This window comes from Lactuca virosa, chromosome 7 (assembly GCF_052849685.1).
Source record: "Lactuca virosa cultivar CGN04683 chromosome 7, Lactuca_virosa_CGN04683_v6, whole genome shotgun sequence".
Classification (NCBI taxonomy): domain Eukaryota; kingdom Viridiplantae; phylum Streptophyta; class Magnoliopsida; order Asterales; family Asteraceae; genus Lactuca; species Lactuca virosa.
In genome coordinates this window covers 25,816,618-25,841,893 of record NC_136432.1, presented here as the reverse complement: position 1 = coordinate 25,841,893, position 25,276 = coordinate 25,816,618, and the positions used below count along the sequence as shown (strand labels likewise).

The window sequence follows — 25,276 nt, the reverse complement described above, 5'->3', positions numbered from 1 at the left end:
ATAATCCAATTATAATTCATAATTATCTATATTTATTTAGAAATCAAAATCATATGTAGCTCTTTACATTAAGATTTTGTTCTAAACTAATTATCTCATATACATTCTCTTAGCTCTTCTTAAGTACTTTTAGAATGTTCTCACGGTCATCTAGTAACTTAACCATGTATTCAATTTTGTATCTCATGATATGACATAAATGATTGATTCATTTGTCAAGCATAATAGAATATAAATCATTTCATCTAGCTCAACCTATGTGATAGGTCCTTTGAGACAGACTCAAAAGGTGTCATGTAACAATGCAAAGAGTCATCCAAAGGAATCCTGTATCTTGACCTCTTTCAAGATATTTTCATTTCATGCAAAAAGAATTTTAAAACCTTTATCATTCATCTTTATCTATCTCTTATAGATTTTACATTCCAAGAATGTATCTTGTCATTCCTAAGTCTTTCATTTTAGATATACTTTCCGAGTCAATGTGAAAACCACCTTGCATAGTCGGAATGTCATTTCAAATGATTAAGTATGTCTCTTTCATACAATATTAGGAATATCACTATCTTCTCACTAGTTCTTAGTAAGCACACATACGTTCTTTTTCATTTTGATATAAAAGCATACCTTGTATCTTTATATTAAAATGACTATTCCAACCTTGAGATGTTTGCTTTAAATCCACAAGTGGATCTTAATCCTTACACATTTGGTTAGGATAACATGGATTATGAAAACCTCCAGGCTAAGCTATATATATATATATCTTCTAGTAGATATCTATTAAGAAAAGCGGGTTTCTTGAAATCTATTTGCTATGTCTCATATTAAGAATATGAAGTTATAGTAAATAATATCATTGTTGATCTAATCATAGCTACTTGTGAAAAGGTTTGATCATAGTCAATGTCATGAGTATGATAAAGACCATAGTCAATGACATGAGTATGAGAAAATCCTTATATAACAAGTATTACTAAATGTGTATATATATCCATGTATATATTCTTTCTATAAGAATCTCTTACTCCTGCCAGCCTTGCTATAGAGAAGAAGATTAAGCAAGCCCATACTTGATTATTAAACATGGATTACATCTCAATGTTCATGACTCTAAGTCATTTGTCAGATCCAAGATATGATATAACATTTTGATAGTTGATGGTTTAACTAGAAACCATCAAGAACTCATCAATGAGAGATTCCACATTTCTCAAGTCATAGATGATTTCTATAATTATTGTGAACAGTTTATGTTTATGAATAGCTTCTATTCGTGTTCAACAATTCCTTGTTGAAACTAGTGCCAATAATTGTTACATCCGGCTATGGTTCTTGAGTTGCTTCAAGTTCCACGTGTCTCCACTTGCTTTATCATTAGAAGCTTGCTTTCTGCTAACTCAGCTTTCAGAGGAATAAATGAACTTATTCTTGGTGGTTTTGTATATAATAATCTAAATGCCATTTTAGAATATTCTAGAATTATGTAATTAGTTGGTATTTGTATCCTAGATACAATTAAGAGTGATTGAAATATAATCCCACAAAGGTTGAAAGGAGGACATTTCTACCGATTAGAAAGTAAACTATATCAAGTAAAGTTTAATCCACCCTTTATCATCACAAAGGCTTTAGATGGTACTACTAGGTTGTATCTTGTGCTCAATCATAGACATTCATTAGAAAGGAAGTCATACACCAAAGTGTATAGTTCCTTAATAATTATTTTTTCTACACTTTAGTGAAAATATTATTAGGAATCATTTTTTTATATATAAATAAGATTCACATATTTCAAATAAACTACATTATTTTCCTTCAAAGATCCCTTTCTTGAAGTTTGAATATGTGGATTTCATTTATACAATAAAGATAACAATGTCATGGATAAGTTTGATTTAAAACAAGTTTAAGTCAAAATTGCTTGCATATAGAACTTAATTTTATTTATAAAATGTTAATATTTACTTTGTAATTCTATTAAGAGATCTAGTCTCAGAAATAGAAGTCAACCATTTCAGGTTATGAGTATTATCGTTATGAAAAATGATCTGGTAAATAATCAAACATTTAAATAAATAATTGAGACATAAATATTTAGACATTCTAAATTTAAAACATACATTTTTCCAAAACAAACATTGTTTTATATTACAAGCAATTTATGTTCTAAGCATAAATAATAAACTAAACTTCGAGAGTGTAGTTCCAACTTGTTTGTGCTCAGCTAGTTACTCTTCTGTAAATATTTTCAATCAAGTTACAAATATTAGATTAACATTTTAGTACCAAGTACTTTCTTTCTAGATAAGAGGAGGAGTTCCTCTACCAGTGTCCAGTTTCTTCACAAAAGAAACAAGATCCATCTATGTGGGCCTTATTGGATTTCTTGGGCTTAAATGTGTTTATTCCATAAAACATGGGTCTTTTAGATCACACAAGGTGACTCTTTTAGCCTTGCACTATTCCAACAAAATATCACTATATTTATTGGAATATTGCTTAACCTGTTATATATATATATATATATATATATATATATATATATATATATAAATTATCCAAAACTTTCTAGAAGTCATGAATAAATGTTCCTAGTATGATGTTAGAAGTATCTTAAGCATCACTGTGACGCATTTACTAGGTATCATATTCAGGTTTATTCCTCAAACCAATTTGTTTAGGAATAGGTCCTTTAAGTGTATACAATTTTACATTTCTCACGAGATTGTCTCTTAAGACATGAACTCATTCATTGAAGTTGTATCTATTGAATGTTATTGTTTCATTAAGTCATTTAAAGAGAAATGACAATTCATGGTTATGAGAGTGGATTATATATCTATAAAATTTTAACAAAATTCATTTAGTATTTTCAATATTTAATCTTTAATAATTAATACCCATTTTAGTTTCTAAAAACATTAATTATCAAAGTCTAGGATCCAAGTTGCAAAACAAATAAATGGTCAGGTATCATTTATCTCATTCATCTGAATTCAACCCGGTAGATATCGATTATTAATTATATCTTACCATATAATTCCTAGATTTATGGGATCGCTAATAACAAATTTAATTAGACATGTCTGATCTCATCTATGCATCAGAACTCTCTTGCTTATGTATCATTTATCACAAGAGATCTCCGAACAAATCATCCAATTTGAAAAACTTCTGTAATCGACCTATAACACTACAAAAAATATGTCATTTAGTGGCACACAAAAAGTGTCACTAAAACCCCAAAAAAATGCCACTAAAGGCATGTCAAAGAATCTGCGGCACACATAATAAGTGCCACTAGAAACGCTCCCACTAAAACCTTTTAGTGGCATTTTTTGCTTTTGCCGCTGCAGAAATTTAGACATTTAGTGACAATTTTTTATTTGTCACGGTAGAAGAAAAGTTTTTGTGGCACATTTTTTGTGCCACTGAATGCTCATTTGATTCAAGAATTCATTCTTTATTTAGTTACACATTTTAAGATTTTAGTGACACTTTTTATTTGTCACAATACAAAAAATTATTTTATGACACATTTTGTACAGATAAATACTAACAAGATTCTAGAATTTAGGTTATTTATATCTATATTTTTTTTATCGATAATATACAATAAAATAAATAATTAAATTGTAGCACATAGAAAAAAAATAAAAATGCTATTATTTTTCATCAATGGGTTTAATCTTTTTAAATCAAATATCTAAGTAAATGTCAAATATTTATAAATGTGAAACCAAATACATTTTAAACATAAAGTAAATAAATAATAATAAACAAATAAATAAATAAACTTGAAACTTAATTGCATATGAACTTCCCCAAACTCCATGTTACGTAGAATAAATCGTGTTATCTCATACTCTAAAATCAATATTAGCAATTTCTGGTCCAAAAACAAACAAAGACAATTTAAAACATAGTTACATAATTCATAGTTTAGAAATAAATAATTTAGCATTAAGAACAGATCAACTATGTCTGTAAGAACAAATAGAAGGCGAAAGCACTTAAAACTGATTACCATCATTATGGAGACATTCAGAAGACGGTCCCTGGTGGTTGACTGAATTAGAGTTGCATGGAACTATGGAAGTGCTACATGGCATTTGAAATAAATTAATAAAAATGTAAGTCACTACTATTACTAGTTTACTATAATGCTATTGTTCAAAAAATTACCAAAATATCCACCTTACCATATATATCATTAGTCTCTAACTCTCCATACCTTCTACAACTCTTGTATGAATGAACCAAAAGAAAGCATAACTAGATTACTTTGAAAGAATGAGAAAAAACATGACATTACCAATGTTTTTGTCCCATTTTCAAAGTAGCAATATACTTTCAAAGTAGATTGGTATAATTTGAAAGTATAGCAACCTACTTTTAAATTATGTTGCTATCACTTTGAAAGTGTGACAAAAAACATGACAGTCCCACTGTTTTTGAACTAAGTTTCTTTCAAAAGCCAAACACATAACTAGATTGTAAAATTTATTTAACTTAAATATCTAAAAAAAACGTTTAAAAATAATTCGTTACCAAAATACGTACCTTATTTGTGACAAATGAAGAATATTTCTCGTTAGCAATTTCTTCACATCTTACAGTTGCCACCATCACCAAAAAATTTGACAAGAGCTTTTAATATTTTTACAGAATGTCATATTTTATAAAAAGAGTCTACAATTATTACCTTGTGAGTTGGAAAAACCAAAAAAAGGAACTATCCCTCGCCTATCACCTGCTAGACCACTATGGGAAATAGAATGTAAGTACCTTTGCCTCTAATCAACCACATTCAAAGAAAAAAAAATAACTAGTATAATTTGCATCTCAAAAGGGTATAATTGTAAATATTTTAAAAAGAGGCAAACATACTCTTTAAACCGTTCTTCCTTTTTCTTTATAACTAGATAGTGCAAAAACTTGAACTTAGTCATGCAAGTGATAAGTTATGATATTGTAGATATGAAATTATTTTATATAAGGAAAGAGTAAATATACAAAAGAAAAAGATTAGTGAAAATTTGAAATGCTATATTTTCCCATCTTACATTGAAAAATTCACTCAGGTGTGTTTGTGGCTTATGGCTTAGGAACATAATCTCATATCTATAGAAAATGACATATCATTAAAAGTTATACTTTAATGAAATAATAAGATATACCAAAAGCAACAATATACCTTCTTGATATCTTCCCTCAAGACAAACTCTAGATTTTCAACGGGTGTCTATATATAAATAAATAAATAAAAGAATACTTGCATCAGATAATATAAAATACATGTATACAGAAGTAAGATAAAAGAGACAAAATTACCCTTGTTTTATTGCGTATAAAAACATTTAAGTTGTCTTACATGGACTAAACAACCTCAACCTGAAAAACATGAACCACAAGATCAATAAACAGGTCATAAATAATGTATAAAAGTAATAAAACTACAAATATATAGGTGCAAAAAACTAATCTGGAAAACAGTTTTCAGAAGTTTCAAAAGAGGTTTATTTGTAGCCTGCTCACACCCAATATCATGACACCACCTGTGTAACACAAACTTATTTAAAAAATAACTTCGATCTACAAGAAAAAAAGGAAAATTTACATGTCTATAAGCACTATATCTGAAACAACAAGCGCAAAAAACACACTTTGTTTTTTCAACACAATATTTTTAAAATAACATATCCTCACTTTCATCCATCATTAGCCTCAAGATCCATTACAATGGTGCAAGGTTAATAGTAGGACATCTTATTATCCAAATACCTTTAGTAGTCTGAGACCTGTTAAAAAATCAACAAATTATATGCCAAAAAAATAAAATAAAAATAAAGAAAAAGAAAACATGCCTCACTACAAGCATCTATTTCCTTAAAGTTGGTATAAAAAAGATGATTGAAAAGTGTGTTATTCCCAGTGTTGATTTTGCTCTATTCCATGAGCTTCTCCCTTTGCTATTACAAGTTATTATATTGTTATATTCAAAATGACCATAGACCAATATAGATATACATATTGGCAAATATTAATCGAGTTCCTTTTTCTCTTATAAATATGCAACACCCCTAGTCTAAAGTTACAAAATAGCCCAATAACCTCAAGCACACAATTCTTACTTTTTATCGCCCAAATTTTGACAAAAAGGTTTTACTTAGATACCTAATTCCATCTTTGAGGACCCAATTCATAGCTGCAGCAGTTGGAATCGCCCGTTTCCCCAATCCACCAACATATAACAAAGACTACAAGATACAATTATCACATGGTTAAACAAACACTAATCCAAAATTGATGCAAACTTAAGTAATCAACTCTCATGAATCAGTAAGGGAAACCTAATAAACTAGACTTACTTGTGTGAAAAGAACACCACTAAGTTGATATGTGATGCCATGAACGCCTCTCCAGAGAGAAAACTCCAAGTAATCACTAGTAACACCATCTGGAAACCCATCAGGGTGCATCAAGCGCATGAAGAAAGTCCACATTATGCTAGTTTTACTTGATTGAAACCAAGTCCAGTTGCATTGAAAGTACCACCCCATCCCCATCCCCATCTATCAGGTGTAGTGGGAGAGCGTGAACAACTATAACAAAGTCTTAATTTATGACAATTCATAATACTCAATTAGGAAGAGAACCTATGAATTGGAAGTCATCTATCAACATTAAACGTAAGCGTTTATCAAAAGATAAACTAAAACTTCCACAAGAATCATTATCGACTCACATTTTGACAATCATGGAAAAAAATAGAAGCAAGATAATGCGTTTCAGGACTATATTCAAAGTCAACTGAGAGAAAAACATCTCAACCATCGACATTCGAACAATAATTTAGCAACGTGCATAAACAAAGGATGAAATCAGATGAAAATTAAATTAAAGTATGATTACCGAACCAGATGGAGATAAAACAAGATTAGAAGCACTGGAGTGGTATTTGCAGAAGGCTTCGAGATTAAAACCCCTGCGATGGAAGATAAAAGGAGAATTCTGCATAATAATTGCTTCAGCTTCCTCGATCGTAGCTTTGTCTTGTTTTGGAGAAGAGTAATAACACAATAAGGAGCACTAGATCTCATCTTATGGATTTTGATTTGGAGATTGTTGATCATAATCTGGATAAGCATCCGATGAAATCAACTATTCGATTTTGGAAAATTCACCGTCGGCGGGATGTATGATGCTTGGAGATGTGAAATTCGATCGATTAGGGTATAAGAAATGGGGGAAGCGTTCTAATTTCCTTTGTTATAACACCTGTTTTCTTTCTTGGTTTTTAGAAATAAACGCTGGTTTATTTTGGAGTAGGGAATAATTAAGGAAACTCAAATCTTTTTAGTGGCACAAAAACGTAAAATCATATAATAAAATTTTAGTGGTATATAAAATATAAAGCAATATATGACACAAAATATAGAGCTTTTAGTGGCATTTTAATTTTTTTATGTCATTAACAAATGTTAATATTAGTGACATAAATTATTAAGTGCCATTAAATCTATTAATTTTATTGTGGCATATAAAATATGCCACTAAAAATATACTGTAGTGGCATAAAAAAGATATGCCATTAAAAATGTGTGCCACTAAATGTTATTTTTTTGTAGTGTAACTTGGTTATAGAAATCACGAAAACACCTCAGCCATCAAAAGATGACAATAAACGGTTAGGTCTTTATCCCACTAGTGCATACAAGAGACGTGCGAGTGTTATTTAAAAAGGATTGCATAGATTTGAGGTTTGTAAGGGGTTTTTGATTTTTTATAAATCTAGTTTAAAAAACATGTTATATCATGGTTATTGCATGCATTCAATAAACCATGGTATACTTTAAAAAACTTATTTCATGTTAAAATCACATTTTTAACAATGTTCTATATATAAAACCCGGTTTTATATAATTGACGCGATCAAAGTTTTAAATTAATAACTAGTATTAAGTTATATTGTTTGAGTGCTTTAGAACATTTGAAAACTTTTTAATAAAACTTCCTTTTATAAAATAAGGTTTGGAGTTTGATAAGTTTACAAATCTCAATTTTAAACTTATACAATTTTAATCCCGAAATTTTATCAGTTACTAGTTTTAACGATAAAGCTTGTTTTATTGTAAAACTATTTTTAACATCTTATGTTAAAAGATAAATTTAATTAAAACCAAACTCCTTGTGATGTTTATTTATGTTCAAATATTATTTTGCATTTGAAAAACTAATTTTATCAACCATAACATAATAATAATAACATAAACATAAAACAACACAAACATGCATAACAATTATAACATATATGCATAAACCAAGCCATTAACTACTAATAATTTTGTGAGCCATCACAAAATTATCAAGTTCATTCCTAAAGGGACATAAGAGATATTTATCTTGTAAAGTCTCCATATGCTCCCACTTGCTTCAACACCTTGTAACAAGTTTATAAAAATAATTTTATAAAGTTTGAGAAACTTTAATAAAATCAACTTTATAAACTTTTGATCTTCAAAATGGTCACCATGTTCATTATTGTTACATTTTTATAAAAATAAACTATTTCTAAAACTAATCTATTACTTACAAAAAATTAACAAAAGAAAACTATCTATTTAATTATTGCATACCATATGAATAACTAATTAATTACAACCGTTTTAAATAAATCAACGCATGCAACAACACAAAGGTTCATGGCTAGTTTATGCACATCATACATATTTATATAATCAACAAAAATATAAAACAACTCTTTGTTTTTCTAAGACAACTTTTATGACCAAAAAGATGCATGTAAACTTTTGGTCAAAAATAACAATTATAAACATTTTAAAGTTGTCATAGAAAATATGTATGAATTTTTCTTGCAAAGAGAAAACCATCCATGTTTTCCAAAAACAAAGATTTCATCAACTAAAGAAATAATCTAACTAATCTTGCAAAACCTGGCTCTGATACCAATTGTTAGGTTTTTATTCAAAAATATAGTTTCACAACCGGTAAAAATGACAACGGAAGCTTTAAAATTGTTGAATAAAACTAAAACTATTTTACCCACCGATGATCATTTTGCAAGAGTTAGAAAGATAAACAACCATAGAAGAGAAAAAACATAACAACCTTTGAAGACATTGATCCTCATGGGAGGTTGGAAGTTGATGAAGCGTGACATGAAATTTTAAAACAAGAGTTCTCTAGAAGTATCCATCAAACAAGAGTAGAACCATCAAAACATGCTAGTATTCACTTGTAATTTGTTGTTCATAAGCCTTTGAAATATATACCAAATATATGTTCAAAGGTGAAGCAACAAAGGGACTTTTTCAAACATCAAAATGCAAGAGAATGGAGAAGAGGGGAGAGCCTTAATCTCGAAAATTTGGCAGCCCTATATGAGCATAATGCTCTCGGCTTTAGGCTCCAAAAAAAGAAGAAGAATTATGCAAGAACTTGTTTCTAATGCCTTCATACTCTCCCTTATATAAAGGCCAAAAAGCAAAGGGAGACCATAAAACAAAAAAGGAGCATGGGACAACCTTCTTCCAAGCATGGCATGCACCATTAAATAATTCAAAAGAGAGTCATGCTTGGTCTCCCTTTCAATTTTCGAAAAAACATGACTCAAAGAAGACAAAAGTTGTCTCATGGCTAGTTATTACATATTTATATACATATATATATATATATATATATATATATATATTTGTATGTATGTGTGTTATCTTTATAAAAAAGCAATCTTATTTATAAAGAATTCTCAACATATATATCTATATAACTAGTCATATATAAATATCTTATTTTATATATAAAACTACATTTTATATATAAATTGTAACTAGCTTATTAAGATATAAATATGAATATATAAATATCTTATTTTTATATAAAACTACTTTCTATATAAATTGAACTAGTTTATTAAGATATAAATATAACTTATATATATAGGGTCCGGTGAGGACTCAAAAAATGGTGAGGACTGCGATGACAATTCTCCACCACCTATTTCATCAAGTGCATAAACGTCAAACCCAATACTTGTGCGTGGTGTGTTCACATATGACCCACGTCCGTGGTAATTAATACAAACTCGATGATTTAACCACATGCGACGGACGTCTATGGAACGTCATTTATGTGAGTTTTTTTTTTTTTTTTCGTTTTTTTTAATTTTAAAAAAATTCAAATAACAATTTAAACATATATATACTCGATTTTTAGGTTTTTATTTTTTTCTAGTTTTTTTTTCGTTTTTTTCTAGAATTATTTAAAATGATTTTTTTTTCACTTTTTTATAATTTTTTTAATGTCTTTACTACATACTTGAAGCTTCTACTTTTTTTTGTTTATTTTTGTTTTTATTTTTTGATTTATTTTTTATTTTTTTTATTTTTTAAAATTAAATATCAGTTTGAGTTTTTAATTTTTCACAATTATAAAAATTTTAAATAATAAAAAAATGAAGGATCATAATATTTTCCATTCATACTATTTTTGAATCAAATTATTTTTGGATCAAAATATTTTGAATCATAGTATTTTGGATCATATTGTTTTTGAATCATATGATTTTGGATCGATAATATATTCAATTAAATGAAGTTTTCGTTCCAAAAAAAATTATGGATCATTATATATTTTGAATCATAAAAGATATAAATAAACATTATAAAATATTTTAATTTAAATATTTGTAGATCATAACAAATTAAGGATCATAAACAAATTGAATTAAAAGTTTTTTTTGAATCATAAATATTTTAAATCATCACATTTTGGATCATATTATGTTCAACATTTTTCTAAAAAACTAATATTTCTTAAATTAAAAATAAACACTTCAAAAACTTATTTTTAAAAAATTCTTGTAACATCCCAAAAATCATAGGTAAAAATTTCATTTTTAATTCAACAAAAACCATCAAATAATCATGTCAAACCATCCAAAAGTATGTCATAGTAAAATAGTTATCAGATTACAATTTCCAAAATCATAAAAGTGTGGAAAACATAAGTGGATGCACTGCGATCAACCCGAACCCTTCCCCTTCAAACTGGATGTACCTGAAACATAAACTTAAACCGTAAGCACAAAGCTTAGTGAGTTCCCCAAATACCACATACCATACATCATACATACATATCATAGCAAAACATGCACAAGTCTATTTCACCCCTGAGTACTTTCCGACTCGATGAGTCCCTTCCGACTCCTTAAGTCCTTGAGTCCCTTATGATTCCTTGAATCCCTTCCGATTCCTTCAATATCTTTCAACTGGTATGATTCTATTTCACCCCTACAACTAAGCATACAATCATATCAGCAAGAGTCATAAAGACAACAAACACATACAGGCATATCAGTAAGTGTCACACAGATCACTACTATCCTACTATATAATCCAGTGGGCCGAAATTGGTGCCTTCGACCTACAAATACAGTGAGGAGACTCACCTCAATCTGAAGACAGATGAACCACACTCTCGGGATGCTCCTACCACGGCTCCTCACACTGAACATTCAAAATTAACCATAATAAATAATCACAGTAATAACCAATGAAAGGTCCAGATTACAATCTAACATGCTAAGGGGGTAAAAGACCATTTTTCCCTTTCCCATAATGGTCCCCTCAACCCATGGCCCAAGCCCAAAAGATTGGCATGGTCCATAACTATATTTGGTATGTACTTGACCCGATTGGCATGGTCCATTTGGGTTGCATGGCATCATGCATTTGGATATACTAAAATGAGAGAAATAACACTTAAGGTTTACTAATATATTATAAGTTCTAATATATTAATAAGATTATTTAATTAGTATTGATCAAGAATTAATTTGGTATTAATTAAGTGATCAAAAGGAGACTAATTAAATATATGGGTTGATTGTGTAAATCATCCATACTTGTATAATGGGCTAATGCTCCATGGATTATCAAGTTGGCCTAAAACCCATAGGATGCTCCATGGTGTTTTTGTACCCATGGATCATGGAAATGAAAGGCCATGACAATTAGGGTTTACATGGTGTAACCCTAATTGTGACAAACTATATAAGCATCTTATTCTTGTCAAAATCGGCCACCAAGTGAGAACTATGTGTGTATGGTGAGGGCTAGCCGATTTCATGAAGTGTATCATTTCTCTCTAAGTTATTCCAAGTGTATTTGATGTTGTGTGAACCATTTGAGGTGTCACACTTGGGGCACTCGGCTCTTAAGCATCAAGAAATCAAGCTACATAAAAAGGTATGTCTTCTAACTTGTTTTATTACCTAAGTATCAAAGATTGTATGCTAGATAGGGTAATACCTTGGAATATTAATATTTGCATGTATAACAGAGAAAACATAGATCCAAGGTATTTAGGGTTGCATGTACACTTAGGAGTGTTAGAATGCTCAAAACCCAACAGTGGTATCAAAGCCTAGGCTTGTTTTCTTGTTATACTTGCAAAAATGGCTGAAAAATCGAAGTTTTGTGATGTCTACTCAGCAGACTCGTCGAGTCCATGAAGGGACTCGACGAGTCCAAGGCAAAACTCATCCAACTCGCCGAGTTGGTTCATGCACTCGACGAGTTGGACCCCCAGACAGCATATCTTCAACTGTTTTGGCTGGAAATAGACTAGGAACATTACCATAAGTTGTTTTTGAACCTATAAACCTGTTTTTGATGTGGTAATGTTCATTATAATCCAATTTCAAAGATAATTGTCATTAGATTCATGTTTTGTATTAGTTTAATGGATAGGCTAATTACATGACAAAGTTTGATTGAAGTATCTTGTTCTTATGAGTTACTTAGATTAATAGGAATGTTATGTGAAATTGTAGTTTTCAATCCAAATTAATCTAAGAGTTGATTCTAAAATGTGTTTTTGTAACTTGTCCTCAAGTTAGATGAAAAGTCACATTTAAGATTCATAAAACTCATAAATAATTCCATAGGTTATGAATAAAGAAAAGTCACATTCTTTAATGGTTTAAAGTCTTCCATAACTTGCCCTCAAGTTATGGAACTTGAAGAGTTTGTTGAATTAAAACTACTTTAAACATATAAGTTATGGAATTGAAAAGTTTTTGAATAGTTCAAAACTTGCCCTCAAGTTTTGGAATTTGAAAAGTTTTCTTTCATGAATACTTTAATTCCAAATTAAGCCCTTAGGATTTTAAAAGTTAAAATTCAACCCTTATACTTTATAATATTATACGTTCATAATATATATATATATATATATATATATATATATATATATATATATATATATATATATATATGTATAAGAGCAAGTTAGTCTTACCGTTAGTAGACCTCATTCACGAAGCCGATCTATAAGGGGGGTATAAGGTTACTGCCTATAAAATGGCAGTTTAATGGGTGTCCACTCTCACCCACCGCTTCCTTGACTGGTGGAGGGTCGTTAGCCGAACGGGTAGGGCAAGGACTATAATTCTCCCTTCATTAAAAGTATTAATGATAAATACTAAGTAACTAAACACTTATAAATTCCCAATCTTAGTTACTTAGGAAAATGTGAATAAGGTGCTAACCCATGAAATTACACTTTGCACTTTGCTTAAGTCGGTTAGTGGAGCGCGTGTGGTTAACCGGCACACTAGCTTGATTTAACAAGGTAGGCAAAGGGTTTCTTAAAGTTTATCATATGCCGGTGGAGCGTGTGTGGTTAACCGGCACATCGGTTGAGTGATAAACATTTAAGAGTACCAAGTAATTTGCATGGTTACTTCATACCTTGTTTTGTGATCCTCGACATCCCAGTCACAAAACCTGAAGGGCACAATCGAGATTGAAACATGCCATTGAAAAGTTCAATGAATCTCAAAAGAATCTAGGAGTTTCAAATCCAATTAAAACCTAATAAATTATTTCGTTTTTCATGGTGGAAATTGGTGAATCGTCATTCACCTACCTTCAAATATTCTATAGCTTGGATTACGACATCCCTCTTCCAAGTTATAAAATATTGTGTTGGGCCCTAGCCTTAATATTTCATATTGGGTGTCATATTAAAGACTTTAGATCAACTATCTTGAATATCTCCCAAAAGATGTCTAGTTCAGACATCTATGACCTTCCCAAATCTCTTGGAACTTCACTTCGTCCACCTCCTCCAATTATTCTCCCTAACCCACAAGTTCAAGGTCACTCAAACCCTATTGGCAAGCAAGGTCTATGTGTGCTCACATCTTGGAGATGAAGTCACATATTGACAAGCCGGGAGAGTTGGGTGTCAAAGTCTTAAGAAAGTTGGATGCTCAATCACTTTCTAAGTCACATAGTAAGTTCCTTATGGACAACTATGTAAAGGACTATGACATGACCCTTAATGATCTTATCTATTTGCTTTGTGCTGCTTAATCAGCAATGATTTGGAGCACTGGCAGAGCAAATCTGATTAGTAGATCAACTTCCCAAACCTTCAATAGACATTGACAATGGTAACATTGGATACCCAGTAAAAGCTTTCTCTTCCCAATGGAAAGGGATCGGCCATAGTCAACTCGGTTGACCAAATGGTAAAGGGAATGGCTAAGTCTGAGAGAGTCCTACCAAAGGGTCCATATGTGTCTATTGCCAAAGGAAGGGGCATTGATTGCGAAGCTGCCTATTTATCTGAAAGATCATAAGGTTGATCAAGTCAACAAGTTTGACTCTACTTCAGGTAAAAGTCCACTATGTAACTCTGTTAAGTTTCTATTCAGAGATTCTCATTACATGACGTGACCGGGTCACATGTTGATGTTTTAAGAATCAAAGAAAAGTGAAGAAACCTAAAGGAAGTATATGTTGATTCTGATCGCGAAGATGGATTTCGATCGCATGATTCGGTCATCAGAATTTTGAGCTGTTGCTTAGGAGTTATGATATATTGCTTAGGAATAGATAACAACAAAGTTTTTCATATGCTTTTGCACTGTAAGGATAAGTTTTTCCGCAAAGTTTTTAAAAATAAAAGGAAATTTTTTATTTCATTTATTCTAAGTATCCTTACAATGGCATTTGTGGAAAATTGTTGCTTATATGATTCCATTGATAGCAATATTGGAAAATGGATTTGTTTCTTTCATTTGTGGTAATGTCTAATTTACCAAATAAGGAAAGATTCTCATCACCCAAGGTCTCAGTTGGATAAAAACTTGGAAATCATGCAAGTTGTATAGTATGATGAATGAGAATTTTCATCTTTGGAAAATTAAGATTAATTCCTTGTTCACATGTATATGTGAGTCAAGTAAAGGACTAAGGGATCGAGTACACATTCTGGTGCACTGGTCAAGTCCGCCACAAAAGATCAATAAGACTATTCGTCATGATTTACTAAAGTTTAGTAAATATGGTTATACTTACAAGTTTAAGTATAATTCTGAAATATTGGAAAAGTTTCGATGTATGGCAGAACGAATGAGAAGAATCAAATTAGGCAGAAAGATAAACGTTTCTCAAATCTGAAAAGATGGGAGAGTACTTTAGTATCAGGTTTTGTGATCATCTTAATGATTTAGAAATCATATCACAATTAGTCCTCTAAGGAAATCTTAGTGCATTCCTATGGCTAAGAAGAGGAATCAAGAATTGCTGAAATGGTTAAATCAAGAAGATGAGTCATACTTCGTTCCAAAACAAGTCTTAGAGTCATACTCGAAGACTGTAAGTTGAGTGACATATCTTAAAGAAAGGTTAAAACACTTTTCAAATGTAAGAGTAAAAGTGTCCTACTCTTGTACGTTTGAAATTGGTAAGTTGTGATGTTTTGGATAAAACAAAGACCAACTAAGGCCAATTGTGTGAAGTGTTTGTCTTGATAAAGAATCCGCACTATCTCTTGAATATTTGGCAAGATAGTTTTATATGTCAAGAGGACAGTGGGAGTCTAAAAGATTCTGAAAGAATTTCAAGATCTAATCAAGAATAAAAACCTGTAGTTTCTCACTAGCTCACGACTTGAGGTTTATAACCTATCGTGTTGACATATTCCTACTTTTGTGCCCATTCCAGTGAAAGTTGGCGTTGCATATGAGTTCTGAGAGTTCTCAATTGGTTGCATAACAACTTGGAAGCAATGGCAGGCCCTTGTGCTGCCAGGTGGCAAGAAGTTAAGATAGCACAAGTTCAATCCATATGAGTTTGGATTTGTCACTAACCTTGTCTTGTGATTATGGTTTTGACAAATTCACTTGGATAGGAACAAATACACCATAAAATCTAAGTGTCAAAAGGTTTCTCTCCGATTCATGAAAATGATGGTGAGGAAACGCTTTCACTAAGTAGATTTTAGGTAGATAGCAAGTGTGTTATTTGCATTCTCAAAGTCGTTAGTGGAGCGTGTGTGGTTAACCGACACACTAATATGGACTTGTGAGAAATGGCAAAGGTCTAAACAATTGAGACTATGATTACGACATCCCTTTTCATAGTTCTGAAATTGTTTAGACACACATGTGTGCTATCTAAGGAAAGGTGTATGATTTTGATAAAGTTCTATCAAAGCATTTCGTATCAGAAGTCTGAATTTTGGTATGAAAGTCAATACAGTATTGATTTCTAGAAGTCCAGCTGATTTCTAAGTACATGTCAAAGCTAGTGGGAGCATATGTGTTATGATAATAATCATCATGTTAGTGGGATCATGATAATTATGATTAGTATTGCAAGATAGCAATGTTAATTATAGAAAACAAAAGTTTCAATTCGTGAAGTTGCAGGGGTTGAAAAGTTGTTTTGCTATAATTAAGGGAGAGGAAATAATACTTCATTTCAAGTCTAAAAGCTTAGATTGAGGTTTTAATCATCTTTAGTCAAGGATATATATATATATATATATATATATATATATATGATTTCATGTTGGAATGGCTCAACATAAGGAAATTCTATATATGGGTCCATTATTTGCGTTCTAAAATTCGATTATGATTACGGCATCCCTTTTCATAATCTGAATTATGAGAACTTGGCAAATAGAAATAGAGATATTATAGCAAAAAGACTGACCCGGAATCATGTCTTTATGTGAGACATCATGAATCGTGTCCCATTTGCTTTGGGTACAGGATCAATTGCATGTGCTATAATATTCATCCTTTCTAAATTTTCCAAATGCTCCGGGCATTAAGGGGGAAAAATCTAGAATTGGATATGACTAAAATGATTAAGCAATTGTCGAGGACAATCTAAGGTTTACCAAAGATTGGTTGCTCAGGGACAGTTGGAAGTATAGTGTTTCCGGAAGGACCATATTGACATGTTCTGAGAAGAGGCAACTCTTGTTCAGAAATGATAGTAAAAATGGGAATATGGAGTTGCCTCCATAGGTGGATTCAATCTGTGTAAGATTAGGAAAAAACTTAATGCAAGAAGGATATTTCCATGGAGTTGATCTCCATTGGAATACTCTGTAATGTCTGTTGACAAGTCTTTGTGACTTTATGCATAATCATTACAAGAGGATCAATGCATATAAGTTTAGAATCTAACAGATTTAGGTAAATGGTAGGATTTGGAATTCTTGCATTTGCGGTAAGGAATTGGGATTGTGAAATGAGAATCATTGGAATTATGTTCAATCGATCTATTTCACAAAGTAAAGATCATAGGAAAAACATAGTGTGCATACTTGGTGTATGGCATAACTAATGTTTGGAAAAACATAGTGTGCATACTTGGTGTATGGCATGACTAGTGTTTAGAAAACATAGTGTACATGCTCGGAGCATGGGACAACTATTGTTTTAATTCAAGTATAAAGTTGATAGTTTGAAACAGTATGCAATGAATGATGGGTAATCAATATGGTGATAAATAAAAGGTGTGTTTATTTATATTCATAAGTTCTGAGACCATATTAGATTCGATTATTCTTGTGTTTCACTTTGCATGTTTTGACTTCCAGAATAACTAGGTCGTTCTTCTTGAATGACTAAGTTATTCAAACCATCCACAGTCGGTCATATGTTGGAAGTAGATATGAATCAAGACTGTCATGGGTTGGCTTGTAGAGGTATAAGATGTTGGACAAAGCGGTGCTACAACACTCATGAGTGCTCATAAGTTCTGAGTATTGGATTCAACCCACGCTCATTTTACCCACTTCGTGGATTTTATCACGAGTGATCATGAGACGATAATATCTTATATTCTTCAAACCTAGAGATATGAGTTGTTACTATGAGTTGGTTATACATTGATTGCATGAAACCGTATTGGTAACTCGATGTTATAAAACGTGCCTTTGTGTATGATTCAACAAGTAATAGAACAAGCCATATGAGTCAAAGTTTATCCATTCCTTTTACCTTCGGGATAAAAGTGATATCTGTGGGCCCCTCGATGATTTAGTGATGACAAATGTAAGTGCTCGGCCGGGCCTGGACTGATTTGATTTGTTCAATTAGTCAGTCGTCATAAATCGGAAATCGGGAAACAAAAAATGGACAGAGAGAATGATTTATAATCCATGTCTCAGTCCATATGATATCTAGAATGGAGGAATATACGATCCCTTATCTAATGGACAAGTCATTGACAAGATCAGAGTTCAGTTACAACGTCAGAGTTCGACAGCGGCTTAAAGAGCTACGATTGCCAGTCGGTTCTTGAAGTCATACTCAATAATAGTTTTAGACTTATCCAAGTGGGAGACTGTTGGATTAGTGTCTAAGTCCATAACTATATTTGGTATGTACTTGACCCGATTGGCATGGTCCATTTGGGTTGCATGGCATCATGCATTTGGATAGACTAAAATGAGAGAAATAACACTTAAGGTTTACTAATATATTATAAGTTCTAATATATTAATAAGATTATTTAATTAGTATTGATCAAGAATTAATTTGGTATTAATTAAGTGATCAAAAGGAGACTAATTAAATATATGGGTTGATTGTGTAAATCATCCATACTTGTATAGTGGGCTAATGCTCCATGGATTATCAAGTTGGCCTAAAACCCATAGGATGCTCCATGGTGTTTTTGTACCCATGGATCATGGAAATGAAAGGCCATGACAATTAGGGTTTACATGGTGTAACCCTAATTGTGACAAACTATATAAGCATCTTATTCTTGTCAAAATCGGCCACCAAGTGAGAACTATGTGTGTATGGTGAGGGCTAGCCGATTTCATGAAGTGTATCATTTCTCTCTAAGTTAGTCCAAGTGTATTTGATGTTGTGTGAACCATTTGAGGTGTCACACTTGGGGCATTCGGCTCTTAAGCATCAAGAAATCAAGCTACATAAAAAGGTATGTCTTCTAACTTGTTTTATTACCCAAGTATCAAAGATTGTATGCTAGATAGGGTAATACCTTGGAATATTCATATTTGCATGTATAATAGAGAAAACATAGATCCAAGGTATTTAGGGTTGCATGTACACTTAGGAGTGTTAGAATGCTCAAAACCCAACAGGGCATACGCCTTTGTACGCCCCGCGTACTCCTCAGAAAGCCAAAACTCACATTAAGCACTCAATGCTTAAGTCCAAGCATCCAAAACACAGATGTAGCTCAAGGGAAACGTCCTAAACGATAAAGTCATCAACTTGATGCCTTTACATGGCTCAAAGAGGCCCAATATGCATTACTAACACTCTAACTTCATGTTAAGACCATTAAATCATACATGGTTGAGCTTAACCCATCAAGATGCCATTTTTATGATTCCACAATTCCATAAATACTAAGAAATGACCAATACAAGTTCTGGAGTAACTTCTACTCACAAGAACCAAACCAAGGGACCAAAACATACCAAATAAAATCCAACATCTAGATCTAAGCTAAGGAGTCATAAAGTTTAAAGCTTTATACCTCTGGAAGCTTGCTAAGGTGAAGATAGTGATGGATCTTCAATCTCCAAGCAAACTAATCCTCCTCCAATGACCTCTTCATTTTCAAGATGCACCCACACACACTAAAACACACACACACACAAGACTTGATTTCTCTAAAAAGGGATAAGGGTTTCGAGATAATACTTTGGGGACAATGGAGGCTAGAAAATGAGAGAAACCTTAGGACATAAGGTACTTAAATAGGGTCCAAACCCTAAAATTTAGGGTTTGCATTCTGTGTAATTACGCCTAACGTAATATATGTACGCCCAGGGTATTGGGGTGAACCATCACGATCACTTAAGTCCAGTACGCCCAACGTACATACCTTGTACGCCCAGCGTACTGGCCAACCCTTTTTTCCATTCTAACTTCCAAAGGCCATAACTTCTGCGTCCCAACTCTGTTTTCGGCGTTCTTTATATGCTTGGAAAGGTAATGAAAAACCATACAATGCTATCAAATCTCCTTCGACTTAAAACCTTCCAAACATGAATCCTTAATTCGAGAAAAGGTCCGAAGCATCACTTTTACCATTATACCATTGGGATCCAAAGCACAAACCGAACTCTTGGATCACATAACCTACATTACCCACATCCAAATTGGTCTAAACCTCTCTTCCAACAAAGCCCGAATCCTTATGATAATGATCTTCGGGTCATTGCCTCGAATTAAGAAACGACTCAAAATAGGGTGTTACAATTCTTTTTACAAAGTTACTAGTATAATAAGTAGAAATATCTCTTAAATTTTCATGATTATTGGAGATTTTTTTTTCTGGGGTTTTTTTTATAAAAAAAGAATATATTTTTTTTATAAAATTTTCATGATTGTGCTTATTTTGTAGAGAATATATTTTTTACTAGTATATATATTTTTTTTATAGAAAATGCCATTAGACGATTTTTTTTGTTTATTTGTTCATTTTGATTTATCTCACCCACCCATTTAAACCAACAAACGTCTAAGATTTGTCATCGTAGTCCTTACGATTTTTCGAGTCCTCATCCGATCCAACTTCTATACATATACACCACCACCAACCCTTCTCATCTTTTATATCTCATTATTTCTCTTTCTCGCCTCCCTACATCATCGCTACTCCTCCTTGTCTTTTCTGTCTCATTGTCTCTCTTATTCAACCCACCATAAATATTATTGAGTTTTTTCATTCGAATGTTTATCAAATATGAATATTTCATTCATCACAAAATTGTTCACAATGTTAAAGTGATAATTTTTTTTCATTCAATACATCAATTTAGTAACCTTGTTAGACAATTTTTCATTTGAAACCAAACTCATTTAGAGATTTTGAACATCAATTTAGTAACCTTGTTAAACAATTTTTCATTTGAAACCAAACTCATCTAGAGATTCCGAATTAACATTTGAATAATTCAATATTAAATCATTCGATTTTTATTAAACAACTCATAATTTTTAGAATTGGGGAAGCAATCTTTGTGTTGTATATATTTTGTTTCTATGAAATTATGACTGACTTTGCTCATGACTCATACATAAAAGATGCATATCTCTAAGTAGTTAATATCAAGAAATGTACAATATAAGGTTTATAATAACATATACATATTATTTGCTCACGATATTTATATTACAAGATGATTTTGATTATAATTGTATTACAATATTATTATATAACAGTCAAATCGGATTACATCACCTTCCACTCTTTTCCACTTTGGCACTTTCCATTGCTTTTTGATTGATCGCGTCTTTATTTTTATAGGAAGTCATCAATTTTAAAATTTTGAAGTTGTATACTTTTATCAAAATAAGCTTTCCTAAGGTAACCACGTCATCGTAATTATTATTATTATTTTTTTCAGAAATTTTGAAATTATTTTTTAGAACAAAAAAAAAAAATATTTTTTGATTATTATTTATACAATTAAATGTGTATGTATTAATTTAGTAGAGATGAGATGATAATCGGTTATAGTTAAATTAGGTTTCAAGAAGCCAATAAGGGGCCCAGATCGAAATCCGCTGAAGCCGCTTATCCACACAAGTAGTGTCACAATCGGTGGTGATCAGACTCTTGCCGTCGTTGCTGTCTTCTGCTAGCTGTCAAACTCACCTCGCCGGAGCACAAGAACCAGAAAACATACCATCGCCGACATGAAAGGTCTCTTCAAGTCAAAACCTAAGACGCCGGTTGACCTCGTCCGTCAAACTCGGGATCTCCTCATATACGTCGACAACAATCCCGATAGTCGCGAAAGCAAACGCGAAGATAAGGTTTGGGATCACAATTTTACTCAATTAGGTTAACTTTGTTCGATGCAATCTGTTGATATATATTTTATATTCTACTATAAAAAATGATTTCGTTGGCGTAATTTAGTTGAAATTCTGATGATACGGATGTAATATCCACCTTTGCTATATATAGACGGGGTTGTGATTTTATTAATGTTGTTAATTTCGTGTTCTTGCTTGTTAATCATTGATTGCGTTATTAATTTCGGATCTTCATTCGGACAATTTTTATAATGCGATATCGCATTGGGGATATAAAGAAGCAGCTGCGTGTAATCTGAAAATTCTTTTCTGATTCGTGTTTTCTTCGTATCTAGTTTCTATTTTTAGATTGATGGTTTAATTTTCCACAAGTTCACTTACTAAATATGTATATGATTTAATTTTGTTATACATATGGATCAAACTTTCTTAATTGTATAGACATAAAGCTACTTGATCTATTGATCTTTAATAACATGTTTTGAATTTCCAGTTTGCAGCTCTGAGTAAGCTTCTCCGTGAGCTTAAGCAAATTCTGTATGGGAATAGTGAAGCTGAACCTGTTTCTGAAGCTTGTGCTCAATTGACCCAAGAGTTCTTCAAAGAAAATACACTTCGCTTAGTGATTGTTTGTCTCCCAAAGTTAAACTTAGAAGTAAGCATCTTTCTAGCATAGTTCACCAATCACCAATAATCATGTTTTTTGCATTCTACACTTTTAGGATGATTATTACACTTCACATATGCATATAATTTCTTCTGATTCATCTAATTTTAGTTTCAAACTTGAATTCCTTTCATAGGCTCGCAAAGATGCTACTCAAATTGTTGCAAACCTGCAACGTCAACAAGTTCAGTCACGATTGATTGCATGTGATTATTTGGAGGCAAATATTGATCTAATGGATATCTTGGCATCTGGGTAAGCATAAGCTTTAGAATTTTACCCTTTTGAAGCTGCTCTCATTTATTTAGTGTTCATGGTTATCTGTATAATCTTTGATGTGTATCTGAGTATAAAGTGAATCATGTTTCTGAAGTTTTGATTTTTGTTTTCATTTAGTTATGAGAATCCAGATATGGCATTACATTATGGTGCAATGCTGAGAGAATGCATACGTCATCAAAGTGTTGCTAGGTCAGTTTACTTGATATCATTAACAAGATTTCTCCTTCATCCTTCATCCTTCATTTACATATATATAAATATTTTGAGTTTTTATTTTTATTTATTTATTTGTTTTAAAGGTATGTATTGGAGTCGGAGCATATGAAGAAGTTCTTTGACTTTATTCAACTTCCAAACTTCGATATCGCAGCTGATGCTGCAGCAACATTCAAGGTTTTAAAAATTCATTATCTTTTACACACACACACAATGACACAATTCATTTGTTGTAAAGATTATATATTTACACACAATTTGTTTTAAATCATATTAAATGTTGCAGGAACTCTTGACACGACACAAATCAACTGTTGCTGAGTTTCTTTCTAAAAACTATGACTGGGTAACATATACTTTTTAAAATTCATCTTATAAAAAAAAATTAATACAATTATGGTTTCTGTTGTCAGTTTTTTGCAGAGTACAACTCAAAGCTCCTTGAGTCTCCAAATTACATCACAAGAAGACAAGCTATCAAGGTGTGATTTCTATTTAAATTTTTAAAGATTAAAAAAAGATTAAATTTTTAATACTTGGTTATTCATTTTTTTTTTGTTTACCTTTTCAGCTATTGGGAGACATGTTGCTAGATCGCTCAAATTCTGCTGTAATGACACGATATGCAAGTTCAAGAGACAACTTGAGGATCTTGATGAATCTTCTCAGAGTACACTTTTCTCTCTCTCTTTTTATAGGGCAAAATGCAAGAAATATCAAATGTAGTTTCTAATTTTTCCTTATTGTAGCATTGTTATAATTATAATGGGTAATTTTTTTAAAGTACAATGTGTAATAAGGAAAAATTAGAAACTGATACATTAAAACTCACGAATCTTATATTATTTTAAAAAAAAATGGTTCTGATTTGTGTAGGAGTCGAGCAAGAGCATCCAGATAGAAGCATTTCATGTTTTTAAGGTAACCAAGTTTGAACGAATTTTAAAGTATTATTTAATGATTGGTGAAAATTAAAGAAAATTATATTTTTTTTGACAGTTATTTGCAGCCAATCAGAATAAGCCAGCTGACATTGTGGGCATACTTGTTGCAAATAGGAGCAAGCTTCTTCGATTGTTTGCTGATTTTAAGCCGGATAAAGGTAAGAAAACTAAATTACAAATTTGGTCCCTATGTTTTTACCCAAAATCACAAGTTCAGTACAAATTTTCAAATTTCTTCCAATGACGCATATAAAATGACTTTTTATTTTGGACTGAAGTCGCAATATTGAGTAAAGAACAGGGGCCAAATTTGTAATCTAAAATTGTTTTAGAGTTATTAAAAAAATAATGAATTGTGAATTTATGATGATGATATGTATAGAGGATGAGCAGTTTGAGGCAGATAAAGCCCAAGTGGTTAGAGAAATTGCTGGGCTTGAACCACGAGACAATTAATTCGGGTATGACGTGGCAATGGCCCAGTGAGATATATAATTATATATAAGTTCTATTATTTTCACTTTGTTTGATTTAGCATGTGAAATAAACATGTAATGTTAGTAGTATCAAATATTAATATGCGGATGTAGATATATGAAAAATAATATATATTTTAAAATAAATTGGTGTATTATTAATGAATGTTTTGGTCTGGGATATACATGCGTGCATGCTAGTTAAGAAGTCGGTGTCGTAGTAGATGATGTATCATGTATGTACATTGTATTATTAGTTTTGACTAACATATTTTATACTTCACTTTGTTTGAAAATCCTATTTTAATTTGTGAATGGTGACAAAAATACTTGTGTTTATCTTCAACAAAAATTCTAGTATACTTTTTTGGGTTTGGAGGAAACAAGAAAACATGGAAGCATTTAAATTTGTTTATAAGAAATGATGTATATATGTATTTCTTTTTATTTGCAAAACGTGTAGGAAAAAATAGCGTTTGAAACTGTTGATAAAAAATGGAAAAAAAATAGTAAGTGAAAAGACAAACTTAAAAAAAGT

The 25,276-nt window shown here is 31.5% G+C and overlaps 1 protein-coding gene across 1 annotated transcript; it reads left to right on the top strand.

Moving 5' to 3' along the window:
* Window positions 1-21,840: 21,840 nt before the first annotated feature.
* Window positions 21,841-24,904, top strand: LOC145125267 (Mo25 family protein). Its single transcript, XM_079060751.1, has 11 exons — window positions 21,841-22,150; window positions 22,647-22,808; window positions 22,957-23,075; window positions 23,217-23,291; window positions 23,402-23,495; window positions 23,605-23,664; window positions 23,732-23,800; window positions 23,890-23,988; window positions 24,195-24,239; window positions 24,318-24,420; window positions 24,645-24,904. Exons 1-11 carry the CDS (start codon window positions 22,031-22,033, stop codon window positions 24,716-24,718), a joined length of 1,020 nt encoding a protein of 339 aa, XP_078916877.1. The 5' UTR covers window positions 21,841-22,030; the 3' UTR covers window positions 24,719-24,904.
* Window positions 24,905-25,276: the final 372 nt, after the last annotated feature.